Below are 17,115 nucleotides of genomic sequence, written 5' to 3'. Positions count from 1 at the left end.
GCAGAAATAGTAATTGACCCAAAAGTAAAAATGCCCATGCAAGAATTTTCCGAATTGTTTAAACTACATTTTATTTGCTTTAAAGAATTTCAAATGAAAGTTGCCACCCTTAATCACTAACTTATCATCTGCACTACTAATTAAGGGCACAGACACAGACCAACATGTCATGGTCCTGGTTAGACAAAAAAGCAAGGTTTTCATTTCTGAACTAATTTCATCATCAAGCTCATTTCAGCACTGCACTGCAGCATCCATTTTATTTAACAAAATTTTAGTTGAATGGCAACTTGCTGAACATTTTTAGTAATAGAGTATTCATTAAGATTCTTATTCGTCTCTGCAGATATAATTATTATGCTTCTGGGCATAATTCTACTATTTTGCCTCTTTAAATGATCACAATTTGCAATCAGCCTTGACGAAAATTGTTGAAAAAGCCGATTTTCTTTTTGATTTTGAAAAAAATACGTTACTAATTAAGTACTTTTTGGTAAAATGTATCTTCTAGGTTGACACAACATATATACTCCATCTTTTTAAGTGCTCACTAGGACATCGGCATGAGCATCCAAGCTATTTTCCATTGAAAAATCAATGCACATGGTTATTAAAACAGGAAAGCTTTTTTTCATTAAAATGTTTTATATAATTCAGGTTTGACATATTTTATAAATAGCTGTACAAATTTACATCTTTGTATAATTGAGTACATTTGCTCTGACTTGACTAATCTAATAAGGTAAATTAAATCAAAATTCAAACTCGACAAAGTTTTAAGAGGAAGCATATATTACAATCAAGTTGGGATAGGCGCATCAATCTTTGACACTAGCAGAGATTCAAAGATGCCAGCATAACCACAGTCATACTCAAACTTGAGACATTTAAATTGCACGTCCATGAATTTACGTATGACTGGCCTAGTCTCAACTTGCGAGATATCTTTAAAGCTGTAGCATCCTTTACTTTTCAATTTCAGCATAAGAACATACCATCGGATGGGAGAAGTTTTCAATGGAACAGGATGGTCAAACATAAGTTTGATGTTCCTGTTGTAACAAACTTGCGGCTTGAACTCTTTTAATAGCAATTTGATAAGTGTATGCTTCTTTTTAACCAGATCTAAGCTCCACAGAGTGACATGCATGTTCTCCAGGTAATCATTGTGACTCGCGTTCTCAAGGGATGACTGACTTTGTATCGTGAAACCATGCAAATTAACAGGCTGGTCTGTAGTAAACTGTATTGCAGCAAATCCTGGTGAACTATCATTTACAATCAGCTGCACAGGTTTAAACCCATTTTTCAAGATGCTGTACGACCGATACCTGTAAATTAAAAGACAGATTAGCCAAGCTCGAGTTAATTTATGCTAACTCATTCTTACAAGGTTGGTCCAGTATGGTACGTTTTGAATCTACTGGAATTGCTCTGGTTGATGAAGGGTGACAGTTCCTTGTTGTGTTTTCCTCTGGGGTTGCCTGATAAATGCGCGAACACGGCGTTTCGGTCATCCTCTTTCAATAGTTCCGTCTTGCTGACGAACTCATTGAAGTCTTCAAGAGAGATGGCCAAAAAGCGCAAGTTTGGAATGATATTGGAAAGGAAGCTTTGAATTTGGTTTTTGTTGGGTTCATTTCCCGGCGCAGTCAGCTTGGCTCTGGCCCAGTTCTCCACAAATACTATGATATCAGCCTCTGATCTCACATCGATGGTGGACAATTCAGAGATCTTTCTCACTACATAGGGGCTAATAGTTTTCAGTTCATCAGCAGTGATATCAAAGCATTTCAAAGGTTGACGTTTAATCTCCTAAAAAAGATCATCTTATAAAAAAATATAAGATTATAGCTCTCATCAACATACCTCAAAGCATTTTTCTTCTAGATGCCTATTTTTCAGTTCCTGAGCGACTTGCAATGTATACCAAACAGTATGAGCAGTTAGAGAATAATGAAGTTGTTTGGCACACCTCTTCAATATCGGCGTCATTTTCCAGTATTTGGCAAGGGAATACACTCGAGGAAGCTCCTTTGGGCTACAACTGTAGTTATCATTGTATAAATACCTGAAACGAAGGAAAATTATTCAAAAGGTTATATGAATTTACCACTGTCTGTTCATACTTAATTATGATATCAAAGATGTCCAAAGAGACGTCACTTTCAAGTTTGTACAGAGGCAAAGGAGGGCGGTTACTAACATCTAGTATGAAGTTATCCGATGTCTGTCCATTTATCAGGTCATACAGAAAGCCACCGAAACGTCCAACAAAGATGCGGTGCAGTTTGTACGTCTACAGCAGGAATAATCGACCACGCAATTTTAAATTGTTGAATGATAATTATATTATGCTTACCTTAAAATAATTTTTATTTTCTGCATCTCTAACTAACAGGGCGCAGTCAAAGGGGACGAGTTTTTCCGGCGACTCTAAAGTTATTAAGCTAATATCTGTTTGGCCTGGTTCTCCTGTCGTCCCAGAATTGCTGGTGCTCTATGAATATCGTAAATATTATTTAATAAATATGTTTCATAGAAAATATTTAACTTTACTTTCTGATCAGAGCTGTAGTTCCAGACTGAGTGAGTTGATTCTTTGTACTCTGATTTTGAGTGCGTACTGCAGGGTGACGTTCCATTCACCTTCTCGAAACTTCTCCTTTTATTCGGACCCTCTGCAGAAGGGTTTCTGTGATGCATTCCCCTTTTTCTTGTTCCGGAATCACATGGAACGACTTGCTTGGATGTACTTGGTACAGCAGTTATGACAGGAGTAAGGGGAGTTTGAGGAACTTCTCCATCATTTGGACTCTAAAAGAAAATATTTTTAGAAATCCATGAGCTTATCAAATAATAACCTTTAAAACTGACAACAAATGTGCAGTGCAATGAGAGCCATTCAAACTGCTCAGGATTTAGAGCGACTAAAAATTAAAGTATCTAGGGATAAAAAAGATGACACAAAGCAATAAATACAAAAAACAACACCAGATTAAATAATACTGTACAATAGTTTTATTTAGAAATAGTTGCGAACCCCTTAAGGCTCGAGTAATTTTAGTAGATAAACACCCTTTGATATGGTTATCATATTTGACTCACATGCATGACAATAGAAATATCTATACACATGCTGTACATTCTATTCTTTAGATAAAAATAGTATTCATTTCACAAACTTAATTTTGATTTTCGTTTCAGAATCGCATCTACAATAGCTCTTTGATCACATTGTTCAAATATGTTTTTTAAGAGAATATTAATCAACTAAATTTTTTTTGAAATATTATTGACTGAATATATACACCATCGCTTTTATATAATTATTATATTTAATGGTCGAGATCAATGAGAATATAAATAACAAAAATGATTCAGTTTGAAAAAGATGAAAAAAGTAGTGATGGCCGGCAGCTTAAATTTCCTATGAATAAATTTCACAATAGAAAAGACTAATAATGAGACATGCACAAATGGGATAACAAAGCATTTCTACTCCCAGGTTAGTTCTACACATTTTGTTGCCAGTTAAAGCAAAGATCTCAGCCAGTTACACTGCGTCTCAAATTATGAGTTGCGTCACATTCCTGGCTGTCATCCACCAGCCGCAGAGCTGGATCAGCCAGTTGCTAAGATTACCATTCTTGCTCTCGCGATAGATACGTACTTATAAAGCTAATGATTCATAGTTAAAATGGTAACGTTAGTTACAAAAGTCCTAGGTTGTGCTACGCTTACTTGTCGCAGTGTTCAATTCTTTCATAAATATAGTATCTAACCCTCTACTGAAAAAATTAAACCATTGAATACATATGAATGCCCAACATCGAAAATACACCTACTGTTATCAAATTTGAATTGAACACCACTATAACATGCAAAATCCATGCTCGGTTTCCTTTTAAGAGTAACGCGACTAATGTTGAAGTTGACAAGCAGCATGATTCTCTGGTTTGCTCTGATGCGTATAGGTTTGTGGTAGTATATTTCTAATACCCCATTGAAATGAACGTGTTCTCTCAACTTCCTTTGAGCCATTAAATGAGCATTTACACCTTTCTCAATAGCAATAAGTGATACTTCAATATCTTCCGAGTATGATTTGTGGTTAGTGCAGGGAGGGTCAATTAACTCGAATTTTTCTGACAAGTAAACTTTTGAATAAACTTTGACGCCATGCACAAATATGTCTTTGTCTGGACGGACGCACAAGGATGCTGAGTCGCCAGCAACAAATGTGTGCAAAGATTTTACCTTGAAGCTTTCTTGAGGAAGCACTAGCGTGTGTTTCACTGCTGTGTTTATGGCATTTCTCTTCAACTCATTCCTATTTACAAACGGTGGAAGACTGTTCGTGTCCAGCTAATAAAAGATGCTAGTTATTAAGCAAGAATAGCTATAACAAACGAAAACTAACCCTCTTTTCCTTGTATGCACAAACTAACATTTTCTCGTCATCAGTCAACATGTTGGTATTACTGAACCATTCTCTCAATTCTTTTTGATTTAAGGTCAGAATTCGGATTTTAGGTAGAAGCAATGCCACCGTATCTTTTATGGTGTTGTGAGAGCACTGCTTCCCCTGCAACTTTACTTGCTTTTCAGCCCAAAGTTCTAATGCATTCACTAATATCAGTTCTGAAGAAATGTTCATATTTTCTTCAGACAAGAACATCCGGATTTTCATTTTTGAGAGGTATCCTGCTGTTTGTTCGTTGGCCATATACATGAATGGAGTTTGGTTTAACACAACATCTGTGTGAGTGGCTATGAACTGAAAAATAAATTTACTGAATCAATATTTTGCTTTAAAATAATCAGCAAACATTTTACCTCTAAACATTGTTGTGTCAAATCAATATCCTCTTCAACGTCCAGCATATCAAAATCTTGAATTGCAGTATCAATCTTCAAGCTACCTCTGTATTTCAAAATACAGATGTTCGCCAGACGATCGCATGCGATCTTCTTCGCAAGCCGGTGGAGGTTTAAAATTAACTCTGTACTTTGACACACAACAACGTTTGTGTAGGCAAATCTGCATAAAGTCGATAAATATAAGCCAAATATAAGGACAAAATTTAAAATAATTATGAGCACCTTATCAAAGCTTCACATGTGTCAGTGTCGCAATCCAGAAATAAAATATCTGAGTTGGCTAGTTTCTGTTCTAAAACAGGGCTTATCCGAACCAGAAACAATTTGTGGCATCTAATGCTCTGAAATAAGAATCAAGATATATTCACAATATTAAAACCGTGTTGAATTTCTGCATTACATGGCTACTTCTACAATTTACAGCGCAGTCTACTAATACGCCCTTTTCTTGCATCCGTTTCAATTGTTCTTCAAGTTTCAATTCAGTCAAGTGGGTCCTCCAGTTCTGAAAAATTGGAATTGCACTATAGCACCGAGAATTAATAATTAACAATTCAAATCAATATTTCTAAGCAGCGCAGTTGGGTGGTGTAACTTCTTATACAATTTTCAATTCCGCAATGTTCATCTTATTATTAATTTTTTTCAAAAATAGCTATAAAGTATACGGGTGTAGTTTTAAAGCCCAGTGTCAAAACAGGAATCTCGAAAAATTAAATAGAAGGCAGATTATAAAAATTATTGAATCTGCTTATGATAGAAGATTTGAAATTTGAAATACCTCAACATGCGAAGCCTCAGTAAGATGTGTCCATGGGTTGTTCATTGCGTCTTGAGGTTTCGTCATCTCTATTTTAACGTGGTCAACCAATTCATAACAAGGCCCCTCAGGATCAGTTTTTATGTTCATTTTCTGCATTTTTCCTCGAGTCTACCCTGCAAACATTAAAGAATGCATTATTTACAAAAATTCTACTAACATCAAACGAAGGAAAACATATAATAACCTTCTCTATATAGGTTGGATTATTGATATTTTAACTCTTTATTTAATTTATCGAAAATTATAGCATTGGAATCCTAATTTTTGCACTAAGTGCTCTGACCAAAATACGACGTAAATACATTTATTTTTAAGCCGTTCCCAAGTGTATCTTACTAATATCAAATTTATTATTTTAACTAAACGCCGCATTGCAAGAAAAAAATAGCTTGCGATTGATGGATATTTTTATAGCTATGACACGATGTTTGAATAATTTTAGTTATTAATCTCTACTATTTTATTTGCTTAAAAATTATAAAAGAAAAATTAGCTCAATTTTTTTAGCAATTTGTGTACCATCATGAGATTTTGAGATGCGACGATTGTGTACTATAATTTTCCTAGTTTATTCTTGTAAAGCGGTTCATATTTTCAGTTATGGTTTTTCAACGCTTGTGAGCTCGTGGGTCGAATATCTTGATAACTTGGAACGCCCGGAAATAAAAGGAACTTAACAAATGCGTTGGGTCAGCACGTTTCAATTTAATCAAAGAGTGGTCGATAACATAAAACCAGCTAGCAACATTTATTCAAGTAATATTTTGACAAAAAAAAAATTAATATTATGGGATAGGAAAAGGAAATCCTAACATTTTACGCACTGAAATGCTGACAATTCAGGCGATTTGACCTTTTCTGCAGTACGTTGCGAGCAAGAAAAAATTTGCAAAAGCAGGAGTAACTGCAGCACGATAAGAGAGAGCGCTTCGGCAGCCTGTATCTCACCGCATCTAAATATTGCCACTCACCCTCGAAGTGAAATAGCTTTCAGCACAAAACTCACAAGCTTCGATTCCATCATCTTTATTTTGTAGTTTCACTATCACTTTCCTGAAAGATACAGCTTCCTATAAAAATTTCAAAATGAATTCAATCACAACTGCAGCCTTATTCAAAATCATAACCCAATTTACATTATGACTTAATTTTTTTAATCCATAACTATTTCAGTTTGTGTGTAGCGAGCAATTTTATTTTTCCGAATTCCTACTGAAATTTCCTGCTCTGTAAAAACATGGAAAAATAAACAGCTCGCTATTCACCGACAAAGCTTAATTTAATCTCAATTGAGAAATCGAAACATCTTTGTGTGATTCTGCCTTCGTTGGTATCTACCAACACAACTTCAATTGTAGAGTTTTGCAACTACTACCACTGTCAGAAAATAAACACATTCCATCCAAACCGTGTGTTTGAGCAAAGGTACCTTACATAATATCTTCGGTTTCCAATAATTTGAGATGTCGTGTAATTATGAAAATCGAGGAGTTCCAACTTCAAATTTACTTGATTTGAATCAAATTTTGAAATTTAATGGTCTTGTTCTTTTCCATTAAACTGCACTCGAGGAATATTTTATACGACTGCGTCCAGCAGTTGCTTGTTCCGCTTATATATCTGGAGTTACCGGAAATCATGACGCACCCTCTCTACGACTGTTATTAAACACGAGGTATAAACTGAGCCTTGTTTATACATTGAAAAGAGCCCTCAGATATTCAATACTGCTTACATACTAATTGTAATTGACTTGGCAGAATATTTTTGAACTGTAATAATTTATATGAAAATAAAAATCAACTCATGAGTATGACTGTTGTTTATTAGTGTTAAACCCAATCAAATGTTAACACAATAATAACAATATTGGGTATATTTAAAAATATCTAAGTGCTAATTTTTTCACACTTTTACGTGATCCTGGATTATTTCGAGGAGATTCCTAAGAAAGAACAAGGAATGTTTCAGGAATATTCCAAGAAGCGGAAATCCCCCTTAGGAAATCCCCCTTAAAGGGGGATTTCAGATCAGAAAAACATTCCTGATCAGAAAAATATTCCTGGGACATTATAGGATTATCTTTTCGGGATGTTCCTAGGATTAAAAAAGAATAACAAAAAGCGTCACCGATATCATCCCTTGATTGTTCCTGCGGCCTGCAGATATATCCTCGAAAAAAGAGGTATATTCCTGGAATATTCCTAGACTAAATTTTTCTATACGCGGGCTATCATTCGCAGGCTTATTTCTGCAAACCAAATTATTGAAAATTAATGGTTTATTTTTAATGGTTTTTTTCTTATATTTCACCTGGTCAACTTTTAGGCTGGTCACAGGGAATGTCATCATTTTCAACCAACCAACCATTTTTTTTGCTATCTAGTGGACAGCAGTGGTCATTTTTTCACTTCTTGTGCTTTTTTTGCCAGAATATCGCACAAAGTCGTAGCCCATTGCAGAGTTTTTTCCCCCAAAAAGGGGATAGAAATTATACAGAGGAAAAATTCATGGGACTAATTACTCCTCGCACGCGCACCGAATTGAATTTATTTTTGAAACGTGATATGTTTTGCTTATTTCAAAAAAGATCGAGTATCAAATGACTAAACAAAATTCGTTAGCTGGAAAAGCTAACACAAGAAATAAATTTAAAAGTCTACCTCAGCACTTGATTGTCCGCTTACGCTTACACCTTACACGTCTCAAAAAATTGTCACTTTGGCCTTTTTGTCCAGCATGATTTGGAATTCATGTTTATATCAGCGTGTGGTATTTGAATATATACATATTTAAATTATATGCAATGCACCTGATTTTAAGCCGTTCTCTTCTGCTTCATCGCATTCATAAAAGCATGTCAAATTTGTTCGATCGTGCGAAAAAACGGGGACGCTATTTTTCAAGAGCATTGTATCGCCTTTAAAATTGAGCAATATTTTATTTATTTATTATTATGCAAGTTAAATTTTGCTTTTCATTTAGGAGTGCTTCTGGTATCACACAATGTCATACGTGACATGCATGTAACAAGTAGATCCATTGTGTGTCTTGCAAGACATTGTGTGATACCAGAAGTACTCCTAAAATTCTGGCGCAAAGCCAAGAGCCAAGGCACCGCTATTTATTTTTGCTAGCCGTTTCCTTGATTTCTTCTGCATAATTATGTATTATTATGTTGTTTTATCAATAAATATTTTTAGTCGATAATAGCAAGCTAAATTTTATTGGTTCGATCTTCTGATTGTGAGTTGAATTTCCCCTGATAGTCGTGACGAAAATTCACGTCCCATGCAATTGCATCACATGGCTCTCGATCTCCCTGGAGTGATAAAATCATGGAAAATGTTAACCTCCCCTTTATCTACTTACATTTTTAAGACAAAGTTGTTAGCAAGGATAATGTGCATTGAGAAAAGAGCTTAAAATTAGAATAATATATTTCTATTTTAAATTTGTATTTTGAATTCTGTCACTCTCAACAAATAAATATTTAAATTTAAGACACACCGAACAGCTCTACTCTGAACAGAAAATTATTTCTCGACGTTTAGCTAATATTGAAGATACCAGGAGCAAAAATTAGCTTGTCATGAAAAGACAATTAATTTCAAAGAAATATACATACACTTTCATGTCAGTAAAAGCAGTATAGTATGAGAACGTTTTGTTTATTTTTTCCTCAGAATTTTCGGAATTTTCTATACTAGCTTACCTATTCCATAATTGATTCACCACAGTGTAGAGCCATTCAGTTCTTCCTAAAACAACTTTTGACGAGGGCCCACTTCCCTATTGAAAGCAGAGGTTGTGGCGCCTTCTCGCCACTACTGTCCTACTACTTTGCATTTAACCTGTATCGCCAGGTGGCAGTACAAAGGTGTGCAACAATCAGTGCACCCTTACTGCACCTTATCCCCCACTGCACCTTAAGCCTCGCACGACAGCAGTCGCAACACAATATTCTCTCTCCGGCTAGGATGAGTTTTCGTGCGAGGATGTTCTAGAAACTTTGATCTCGAATTAATAAGACCCGCACTACGGGGTAAGCTGTAATAATTATTTGTATTTCGAAAGTGATATTTTAATTGTTATAATTGTTTATTGTATTTGAGATTTTGATTATCTATGTAATTTCACAGTCCCGATCTTGATTTTGATCTTGATTACTAAACCACGAGACATGAATAAAAGACGAATTACTACAGTGAAGAATACCCATTTCTGTCACGCTTCCACGTACCCACAAGGTAGTTTGTTACTGATTCAAATGTTCAAAAATGTCTAATTCTAGTCGTTTATCTCTAACATTGAGTGTCCAAGTCCAAGTATGTAGTTATCTAATTCTGATCCTGAGCTTTTGATTTATCTCTTTTATATCTCAACCTAAAATAGAGCGCCTGGTGGCAACTAATACACAGTAAAATATATTTTTAATATCCATACAAATACATAGCTCTACAAAGTTAATTGATAATTGATATCGAATTGAAAATCGCAAAAATCAATTTTTTAAATCGCAAGAAGTGTAAAAAAGGTCCCAGGTTCCAAGTCAACATTTTTCTAGAATCATCTCCTTAGAAACAAAATGAAAACCCAATACTGGTTTCTAACTTTTAAGAGAGCGACGATGTAATTGTGTAAGCGTAGAATTCCACTAATGACATCGTCCTGGTCCTGGTAAAATTGCGCAACGTTCAACAAACACCCAAATTTTCATTGTCAAATGGATTGTTGCCCTTTTCTTGCAACAAAGAAATTCGCGTTTGGTTGTTAAAAGTTGCGCAATGTTACCGCTACCACGACGAAATAATATCTTTTTCATGGTAATCTAAAGAAATAAAGACCAAACTTACGTGTTTTGATGAAAAATCGGGATACACCTTCGTTTATCTCCACTGCTACCAGACTGCTACTAGCCTATGTGCCCGTGTGAAAGTTCATAGCGTCCGTATGTTTTGTTCTCTTCTGTGTTATTAGGTCAGATGTTGACCGATTTTGACGATTTTTCTTGTGCACTCACACTCACAGTTCGTTTGATCAAGAATCCCTCATGCGTCGTTCACCTTTCACACAAAAATCCGCCGAAAATTGAAAAGTAGCCACAACGTCGAGACAATAACACAGACGCGAATGGACGCGACACGCCAAGGCCGCCCGCCAAGTGCATGTGGCTCAATCCTCCTTACTCTATTCTTTCTGGGGGGAAAGCCGATAGTAGTTCAGTTCAAAAGCTCGCGGCGTTGTTGTTATTTTAGGCCTGTTCATGCCTCAACTCCAGAGCTCGCCTGTTGCCTGCTTCTCCTTCAACTCTAGCTCCCACAGAGTGGTGGAATTTTTTGGTACTAATATTAGACCTCTTGAAAATTTTATTCTTATTACGATCGTTCAGTGGATCCTGGATCCAGCCAAATAAGTTGAGAGGGAAAGTTTAGTAGTACTCTGTACTCTTACTCTAAAAAGAGAACTATGCGCTTAATAAGAAATAAGAAAGTTGAAGTAGTGTTGTTTTAGCGATATTTTTAAAAAATTACTCGAAATAATATTATATTATGCCTCATGAATTCTGATTCGTTCTGATAATTACGAAAATGCAATGTTTATGGTGCCATCCACTGGAAAATATAAATTCGAATGATATTTGTGTGTGTTCAGGAGTCTTTTAAGGGTAATTGTCAATTTTACCGACTTTATTTCTCCATCCTGAATTTTACATATGTTGTTAGGGGTGTTTCATAGTGTGTAACCTGAAATTTTGAGCAAAAAATTCGGGGGCTTTTGTTGGGAAATCGTGATTTTCGAAAACGGAAAATTTCAGATAGTAAATCCGAAATATCAAGGTATCTTTGGTCCAGATTGGAATTTCGATGTAGTTTTTTCACCTCCACACGTAACTTTTTCAGTAAAACAAATTTGCCATTGGTCAAAAATTTGTAGGTCAAAGGTCAAGGTCACAAATTCACATGCCAAATGTTTGGTTAAAAATATCGCAAAATACGCCCCCTCGGATTTTTTTCATGAAAACGTAAAAAATGTAGCCCTGAATTTGTAGAATCGAATGGTCAAGAGAAATCGATGGAGACTCTGATAGATCGCGAGATATTTTGAATTTAAGGATTCGTGTCGGGCGTCCGGCACGACGACAATATCATCCGGCGATTTTACTTTCGTAATTTACGTCGGAATTTGATATGTAACCCAGATGTTATGCATATGATTACCTAGAAAAATAAACGAGCTTTCTAGTGGTGTGCTTAAATTTTGTTTTGGTTTCAAACTTTTCAAGTAATAGCGGCGCGCGAAAATAAAATATAAATATTTCAAATTTTGATATTTTTGTAAATCTCAAATCTCGGGTTCTAACCATCAGAATTGCAAAAACTACCCACCGTTGGACTCGTCTCGACCTTCCCTAACCAGCTGAAAGGTTTAGGGGCGTTTACCCTCCACCCCTAACTGAAAGACGCTACATTTTTTTGTTTTTTTCTAGGGGGTTGAAGTTTAGCAATTTGGACTCCTGAACACACACATTTAGGAAAATCGTTGATTTTCTTAAATAATCACTACTTTTAAAAAATGAAGGTTATTATGAGGATGATAAATAGCATATAATATATATAATTAAATTTAAATCTATGAGAAGATTATCGCAGCCCGTTAACATGCAGCCTCATAATTATTAATCAATTAATAATTATGCTAATTATTACAAAGTATCGCCCAATTAGAGCGAGATATTATGTTGTCATAATTATGTTGAGCCAGGAAGCATGGGTGACCGCGCTATCTAAGAGCGAGAATAAAAAATATCAAAAGCAAAAACTGAGACGTGAGCGGTGTTGCAAGTTGTTTGGGAGAGTGAGAAAAGAGACGAGAGGTTCCTTAATTGAAAACTTCATGGACATGGGAGAAAAATTCTCTCCCGAACGCTCATGCATGGAGAAACGCTTGGTGGATGGTGGACGTTACGTCGAATTATGGGAATAACAAATTTTAGTGTGCTTTTTGTATAGCTCGTGTATAAGCGGGTTGCTTGTGAAAGGTCGACGGCCAGTGACACTAGATTATTTCCATTAAACGTGTTAACTTTTATTATAACAACTGTAGTTGTACGTGTTTGCTTATTTCAGCTGGAAAATTACAACCTTGTTCCAAAGAATACATATTATACTCCTTAATGTTATGGGAAAAATGTAAATTGAAGTTAGAAATAATGCTAATTTTTAATAGGTATGCTCTCGCTCCTTTATTTTCACACGGGTGCATGTATAAAGCAAACGGGTTATATATTATATGGGCTACATCATCAAGCATGTATATTGTTGTTTCATCGGTTAGGAACTATTTCCCCCCCTTTTCCTTGGACCCCTTTTCCTTGGACCCCTTTTCCTTAGAGCCCTTTTCTTTCGAGTTCTTTCCCTTGGATTTGCTCTCATTAGAATCCTTGGATTTGCTCTCATTAGAATCCTTGGATTTGCTCTCATCCGAGTCTTTGGATTTGCTCTCGTTTGACTCCTTCGACTTGTCACTTTCATCACTCTCTTCACTGCTGTCGGCCGCCTATATTAGAACCAGCATATTAAAAAATCGCATTGATACAAATAATTACGAGATTTTTTATGGTGATGGTAAATATGCGATGCACACGATGCGCAAATATTTAAAATGATGTCATGTTTTACTAATTTACGAAAACCAGAAAAGAAAACACGTAAAAAAGGGATGAATATGATTTAAGCTACGAAATAAGTGCAGCTACATAGTTAAAATTTCTATCTGATCTATAGGAAAATTTCTTTATGAAATTAAAGAAACAATTAATTGCAGAAAAACATAATGTCCACCATGAATATGAGAAAATATGGGATATATTTTAAAACTTAAAAGTCTCGGGAAATCTTTATTGAAATAATTAAGTTTTTTAATCATTTATTTTCAAATATTTATTATTAAATTAATTTACTCGCGAAAGACGAGTAGACGAAGTAGTTTATGGCGATTGCGAAATGTGAAAGGTGCAGCAACGAAACTTAACCATAATATGACCCCAAAAATATCGAGATGAATTAAAGGAAAGCTAAATACCTTAGTAGTAGTAGTAGTAGTTGCAGCAGAAGTTGTCTCGGGTTGCTCCTCTGTCGGTATTGAAGATGTTTCTTCTGATGGTGGAGCGGTAGTCTCAATAGCAGTTGCATCCGTAACGCCGCCATCAACAGTAGTTAACTCTTCCACTGGAGCCGACGTGGTTCTCCCAGAACCAAGATTAGCGAGGTTTTCGAGCTGTTCCCTGATTCTATCCAACTCTTCCTGAAGCTTATCCCTCAGTTCATCAATTTGGTTTTGCAGGAATGGGGGCGGCTTGAAAGGGAGGCGGAATGCGTGTGAGCTGCACACGACAGCCGCAAGGCAAATCGCGATGGTGAGAGTGCTGCAATTTTATTTTTAATATGTTAAATAACGTTTAGTATGATGGGCCTTTCTCACTGCTAAAATAAATACATTTGAACCAAAATATACATAAAGAACGGAAAAAATAGTGCATTTATTTTAGCGCTTCTTTAAGTTACCAGAATGAACGCAATCAAAGTTCTTGGGCAAATTAAATTAATTAGAACTATTTAATTATTGTTAGACCCACCGCTTGGATTGCGTTTGGTGATTTTATTTTGATTATTTTTCCTTCATAATATAAATATTGTGAACGTTATACAAATTTGATAATTTTCCAAAATTTTAGTTTTAATGTGTATAACCTATAGTTTGGTTTAAGCTATATTTTTTTGTGAAATGCTGGTTTTATCATTTATAACTTTTAAAACATCAAATGCCTCGTGTTTTGTAGAAAATTAGAAATCACCAAGTGTGTTAGTTTTATTTTTTATACCTCAACTCAAGATTGATTTTTTAGTTTCATGAATTTGAAAAATTAGCCTTCCCTTATTTACTGCAATGAATTGCTTTAATCTTATTTAAAATTTAATGTAAAATTTATAAAATGTATTAATTGAAAACTCGATTGAGTTTACTATGTATTCGGCTTAATCTTGTAGATATTCGCAAGGAAAATATTTTTCTTTACTGAATTTTGAATCTGAAAGGACTTGGAAAAATTCACAATACTTACAAGTTTTTCATGATGAAGCTGTATTAGGGCCACACCAGATACTGTTTTCGATGAAAAATCGTCCGCATTATATACCAGAAAGTGACGTCTTTAGTTAATTATTTTACTGCATCATTTATATCATATCAAGTTATCAACACAAAAGCATATCTCTTGGAATCTCCTGTGATCACTTAGATACAATAGCATTGAGTGCCAATAAAAATTTACTGACGTAGGCAAGAAACAATTTTATTGTTTTTTAATCTTTATTTTGACAATAAGTGCATCAACAAATAAATTCAGTCTAGGTCATAAATGCTTATAACACATAGACCGCAGACAAAAAACCCTTTCTATTATCCGAAAAGTAAATATTTATTGATAGGCCAGCGATATTTTGATACAATCTTTTTATTGCCAGTATAAATTAATCCAACTTGAAATGTTTGTTTGACTTAAAATAAGATGGATAAAAACTATTATTTGAATTGAGAAATACAATTATAGGAGCAATATATTGCTCTAGAAAGCCACATCGGTACAAAAAATTGACGTATTTTTTTCTCGTACTCTCTCAATTTAATTTAAATATACATCAATCAATTCCAAAATCACATAAATATTTTAGATTAAAAAAGAATGAAAAATATTTTGATTTGAATTGGATAAAATAAATAAATTTAAGCAAATTTATTGTGTTATTTTTTTACCTCTGTAAGCACATCCCGTGGGCTATGAGCTCACTGGGTCCCAATAACATCGCCGAGCGGATAACGTATGGCCAGAGTGGCCGCAAAGGAGCTTGGGCCCAATGTGACCACCGAAGTATTTTATTGAAACGCCAGACATTTGACCCTAAAGCTGGAAAGGTGCGAGTCGGTGTCAGTGCGCCTCTCACTCAGCCTGTTGAGCTATTTGAGCATAATATCGAGCCACTTAACCACCTTTTGCCATCTCTGATATTGGGCAGCCAGAAGTTCCCCGTAATGCTCAAATACATCCTATTGCCTTGTTACTCCTGAGAATTCCTGATCTATGCGAGCCTTTTACGCGGCTAAAGAGAGCACAGAATATGAAAAAATATTTCTTTTGGTTTGACCCAAATAAAAACGCATTTAAAATTTTAAACATTACCTTTAAGAATTGATGAAATGACAGAGAATGGACTCAAGATAAATATTTTTCCCGCTTCCGTCGTGGGCATCAAAAAGTTTTGGCATACTAAAAGCTCTGACAAAGTATTTTATCAATAGGGTTTCCTTTTCGTCGCCTTAATTTGGATGGCTTGATTTAGTAAGTTCCAAATTTCATTTAAAACTTTCAATATAGTTATCTGTGCCGGCTTTTTGCGCTCTTTATCATCACCCTCGTGATGCTTGATGGCTAATTGTTAGGCCACTGGCACAAATTTACTCGCGTTCTTTTTTTAACATTATATTTCCTTTACGCCAGCACGAATTCATAGATAAATTGTTTGCTCACTTCTCTGTGTTGTTATTTTTTGCATTTTTCTGTCGTATTGTAACAAATATATGCGCATATTGCTAGCGCTCGAGGCTCTGCTGATGAGCTCGTCCAGCCACATGTGCACGTGCACCAGAGAATAATATTCGCGCTTGTGGACAGTTGACAGATTAGATTTTTTCAATCCCTTTTTCGTAAAAAAATGATGAAACCGTGTCATCTTACTGGATGTAAGGAAATTGTGTTTTTCGTGCGTGCTTTTAGATAGTGTAATAAGTGAAGAAAGAACTGCTCGCAATAGACGCATGTTTTTCGACTACTAAAAGCGTCTTTATTCCGCCCCGTCACCTCCTCACTAAAAGACGCTGAGCCTACAGATCTCGCGGCGGGTGCCTTTCGCAGAGATCGTGTTGGTTCGTGCTGCTCGCGCCTTGCATATTATTGCGTATTTTACAAGCAGTTCTTTCTTCACACGTAATACATCATCCAAATTCACACACAAAAAACATAAACATAATTAATTTCCTCACACTGGACCTTATAAAAATTATGGTCAGCGGAACTTAAAGTTCTGTTACGTGAGACTTAAGAAAGACAAATACCCTCGTTGGATCAAAAATTGTTAAAAGAGTTTTTTGGCCGGAAATTTTCAAAGTCTGGCGACGTTACTTCACACTGTATATAAATGTGCCCCGATTTCTAACGACCAGCAACTCGTGGGAGAGGCGGTGACTGCATGAATCTGTGAATTCTTGATGATATCACCCTGTGTTAAAGGCCGGCATTCATGAAAGAACTCTTACTGCCCCGAACATTCGGCGTGCCAGCTCCCATAAGC

General features: G+C 35.5%; 2 protein-coding genes across 4 annotated transcripts; both read right to left on the bottom strand.

Annotated features, from left to right (window-relative positions):
* Window positions 1-131: 131 nt before the first annotated feature.
* LOC135937045 (uncharacterized) lies at window positions 132-10,871 on the bottom strand. Of its 2 annotated transcripts, none has more exons than XM_065480113.1 (13): window positions 10,564-10,871; window positions 5,666-5,820; window positions 5,285-5,389; window positions 5,107-5,225; window positions 4,840-5,044; window positions 4,424-4,780; window positions 4,261-4,368; window positions 2,560-2,817; window positions 2,363-2,500; window positions 2,130-2,299; window positions 1,870-2,071; window positions 1,391-1,815; window positions 132-1,331 (listed from the first exon to the last, which is right to left on the bottom strand). In XM_065480113.1, exons 2-13 carry the CDS (start codon window positions 5,801-5,803, stop codon window positions 800-802), a joined length of 2,757 nt encoding a protein of 918 aa, XP_065336185.1. In that variant the 5' UTR covers window positions 5,804-5,820; window positions 10,564-10,871; the 3' UTR covers window positions 132-799. The 2 variants fall into 2 exon arrangements, with proteins under 2 accessions (XP_065336185.1, XP_065336183.1); XM_065480111.1 differs by lacking the exon at window positions 10,564-10,871 and adding an exon at window positions 6,679-6,807.
* A 1,900-nt stretch (window positions 10,872-12,771) lies between these two features.
* Window positions 12,772-15,092, bottom strand: LOC135937054 (uncharacterized). 2 transcript variants are annotated; one of them, XM_065480136.1, is made up of 3 exons: window positions 14,832-15,092; window positions 13,798-14,135; window positions 12,772-13,269 (listed from the first exon to the last, which is right to left on the bottom strand). In XM_065480136.1, the coding sequence occupies exons 1-3, from the start codon at window positions 14,840-14,842 to the stop codon at window positions 13,049-13,051; spliced, it is 570 nt and encodes a 189-aa protein (XP_065336208.1). In that variant the 5' UTR covers window positions 14,843-15,092; the 3' UTR covers window positions 12,772-13,048. The 2 variants fall into 2 exon arrangements, with proteins under 2 accessions (XP_065336208.1, XP_065336207.1); XM_065480135.1 differs by having other exon boundaries at window positions 12,772-13,267; window positions 13,793-14,135; window positions 14,832-15,073.
* Between the last annotated feature and the right edge of the window lie 2,023 nt (window positions 15,093-17,115).

The sequence above is a fragment of the Cloeon dipterum genome, chromosome 2, assembly GCF_949628265.1.
Source record: "Cloeon dipterum chromosome 2, ieCloDipt1.1, whole genome shotgun sequence".
In the NCBI taxonomy this organism is placed as follows: Eukaryota; Metazoa; Arthropoda; class Insecta; order Ephemeroptera; family Baetidae; genus Cloeon; species Cloeon dipterum.
Note: the sequence above shows the minus strand (reverse complement) of the source record. Positions and strands in the feature narration are given on the sequence as shown.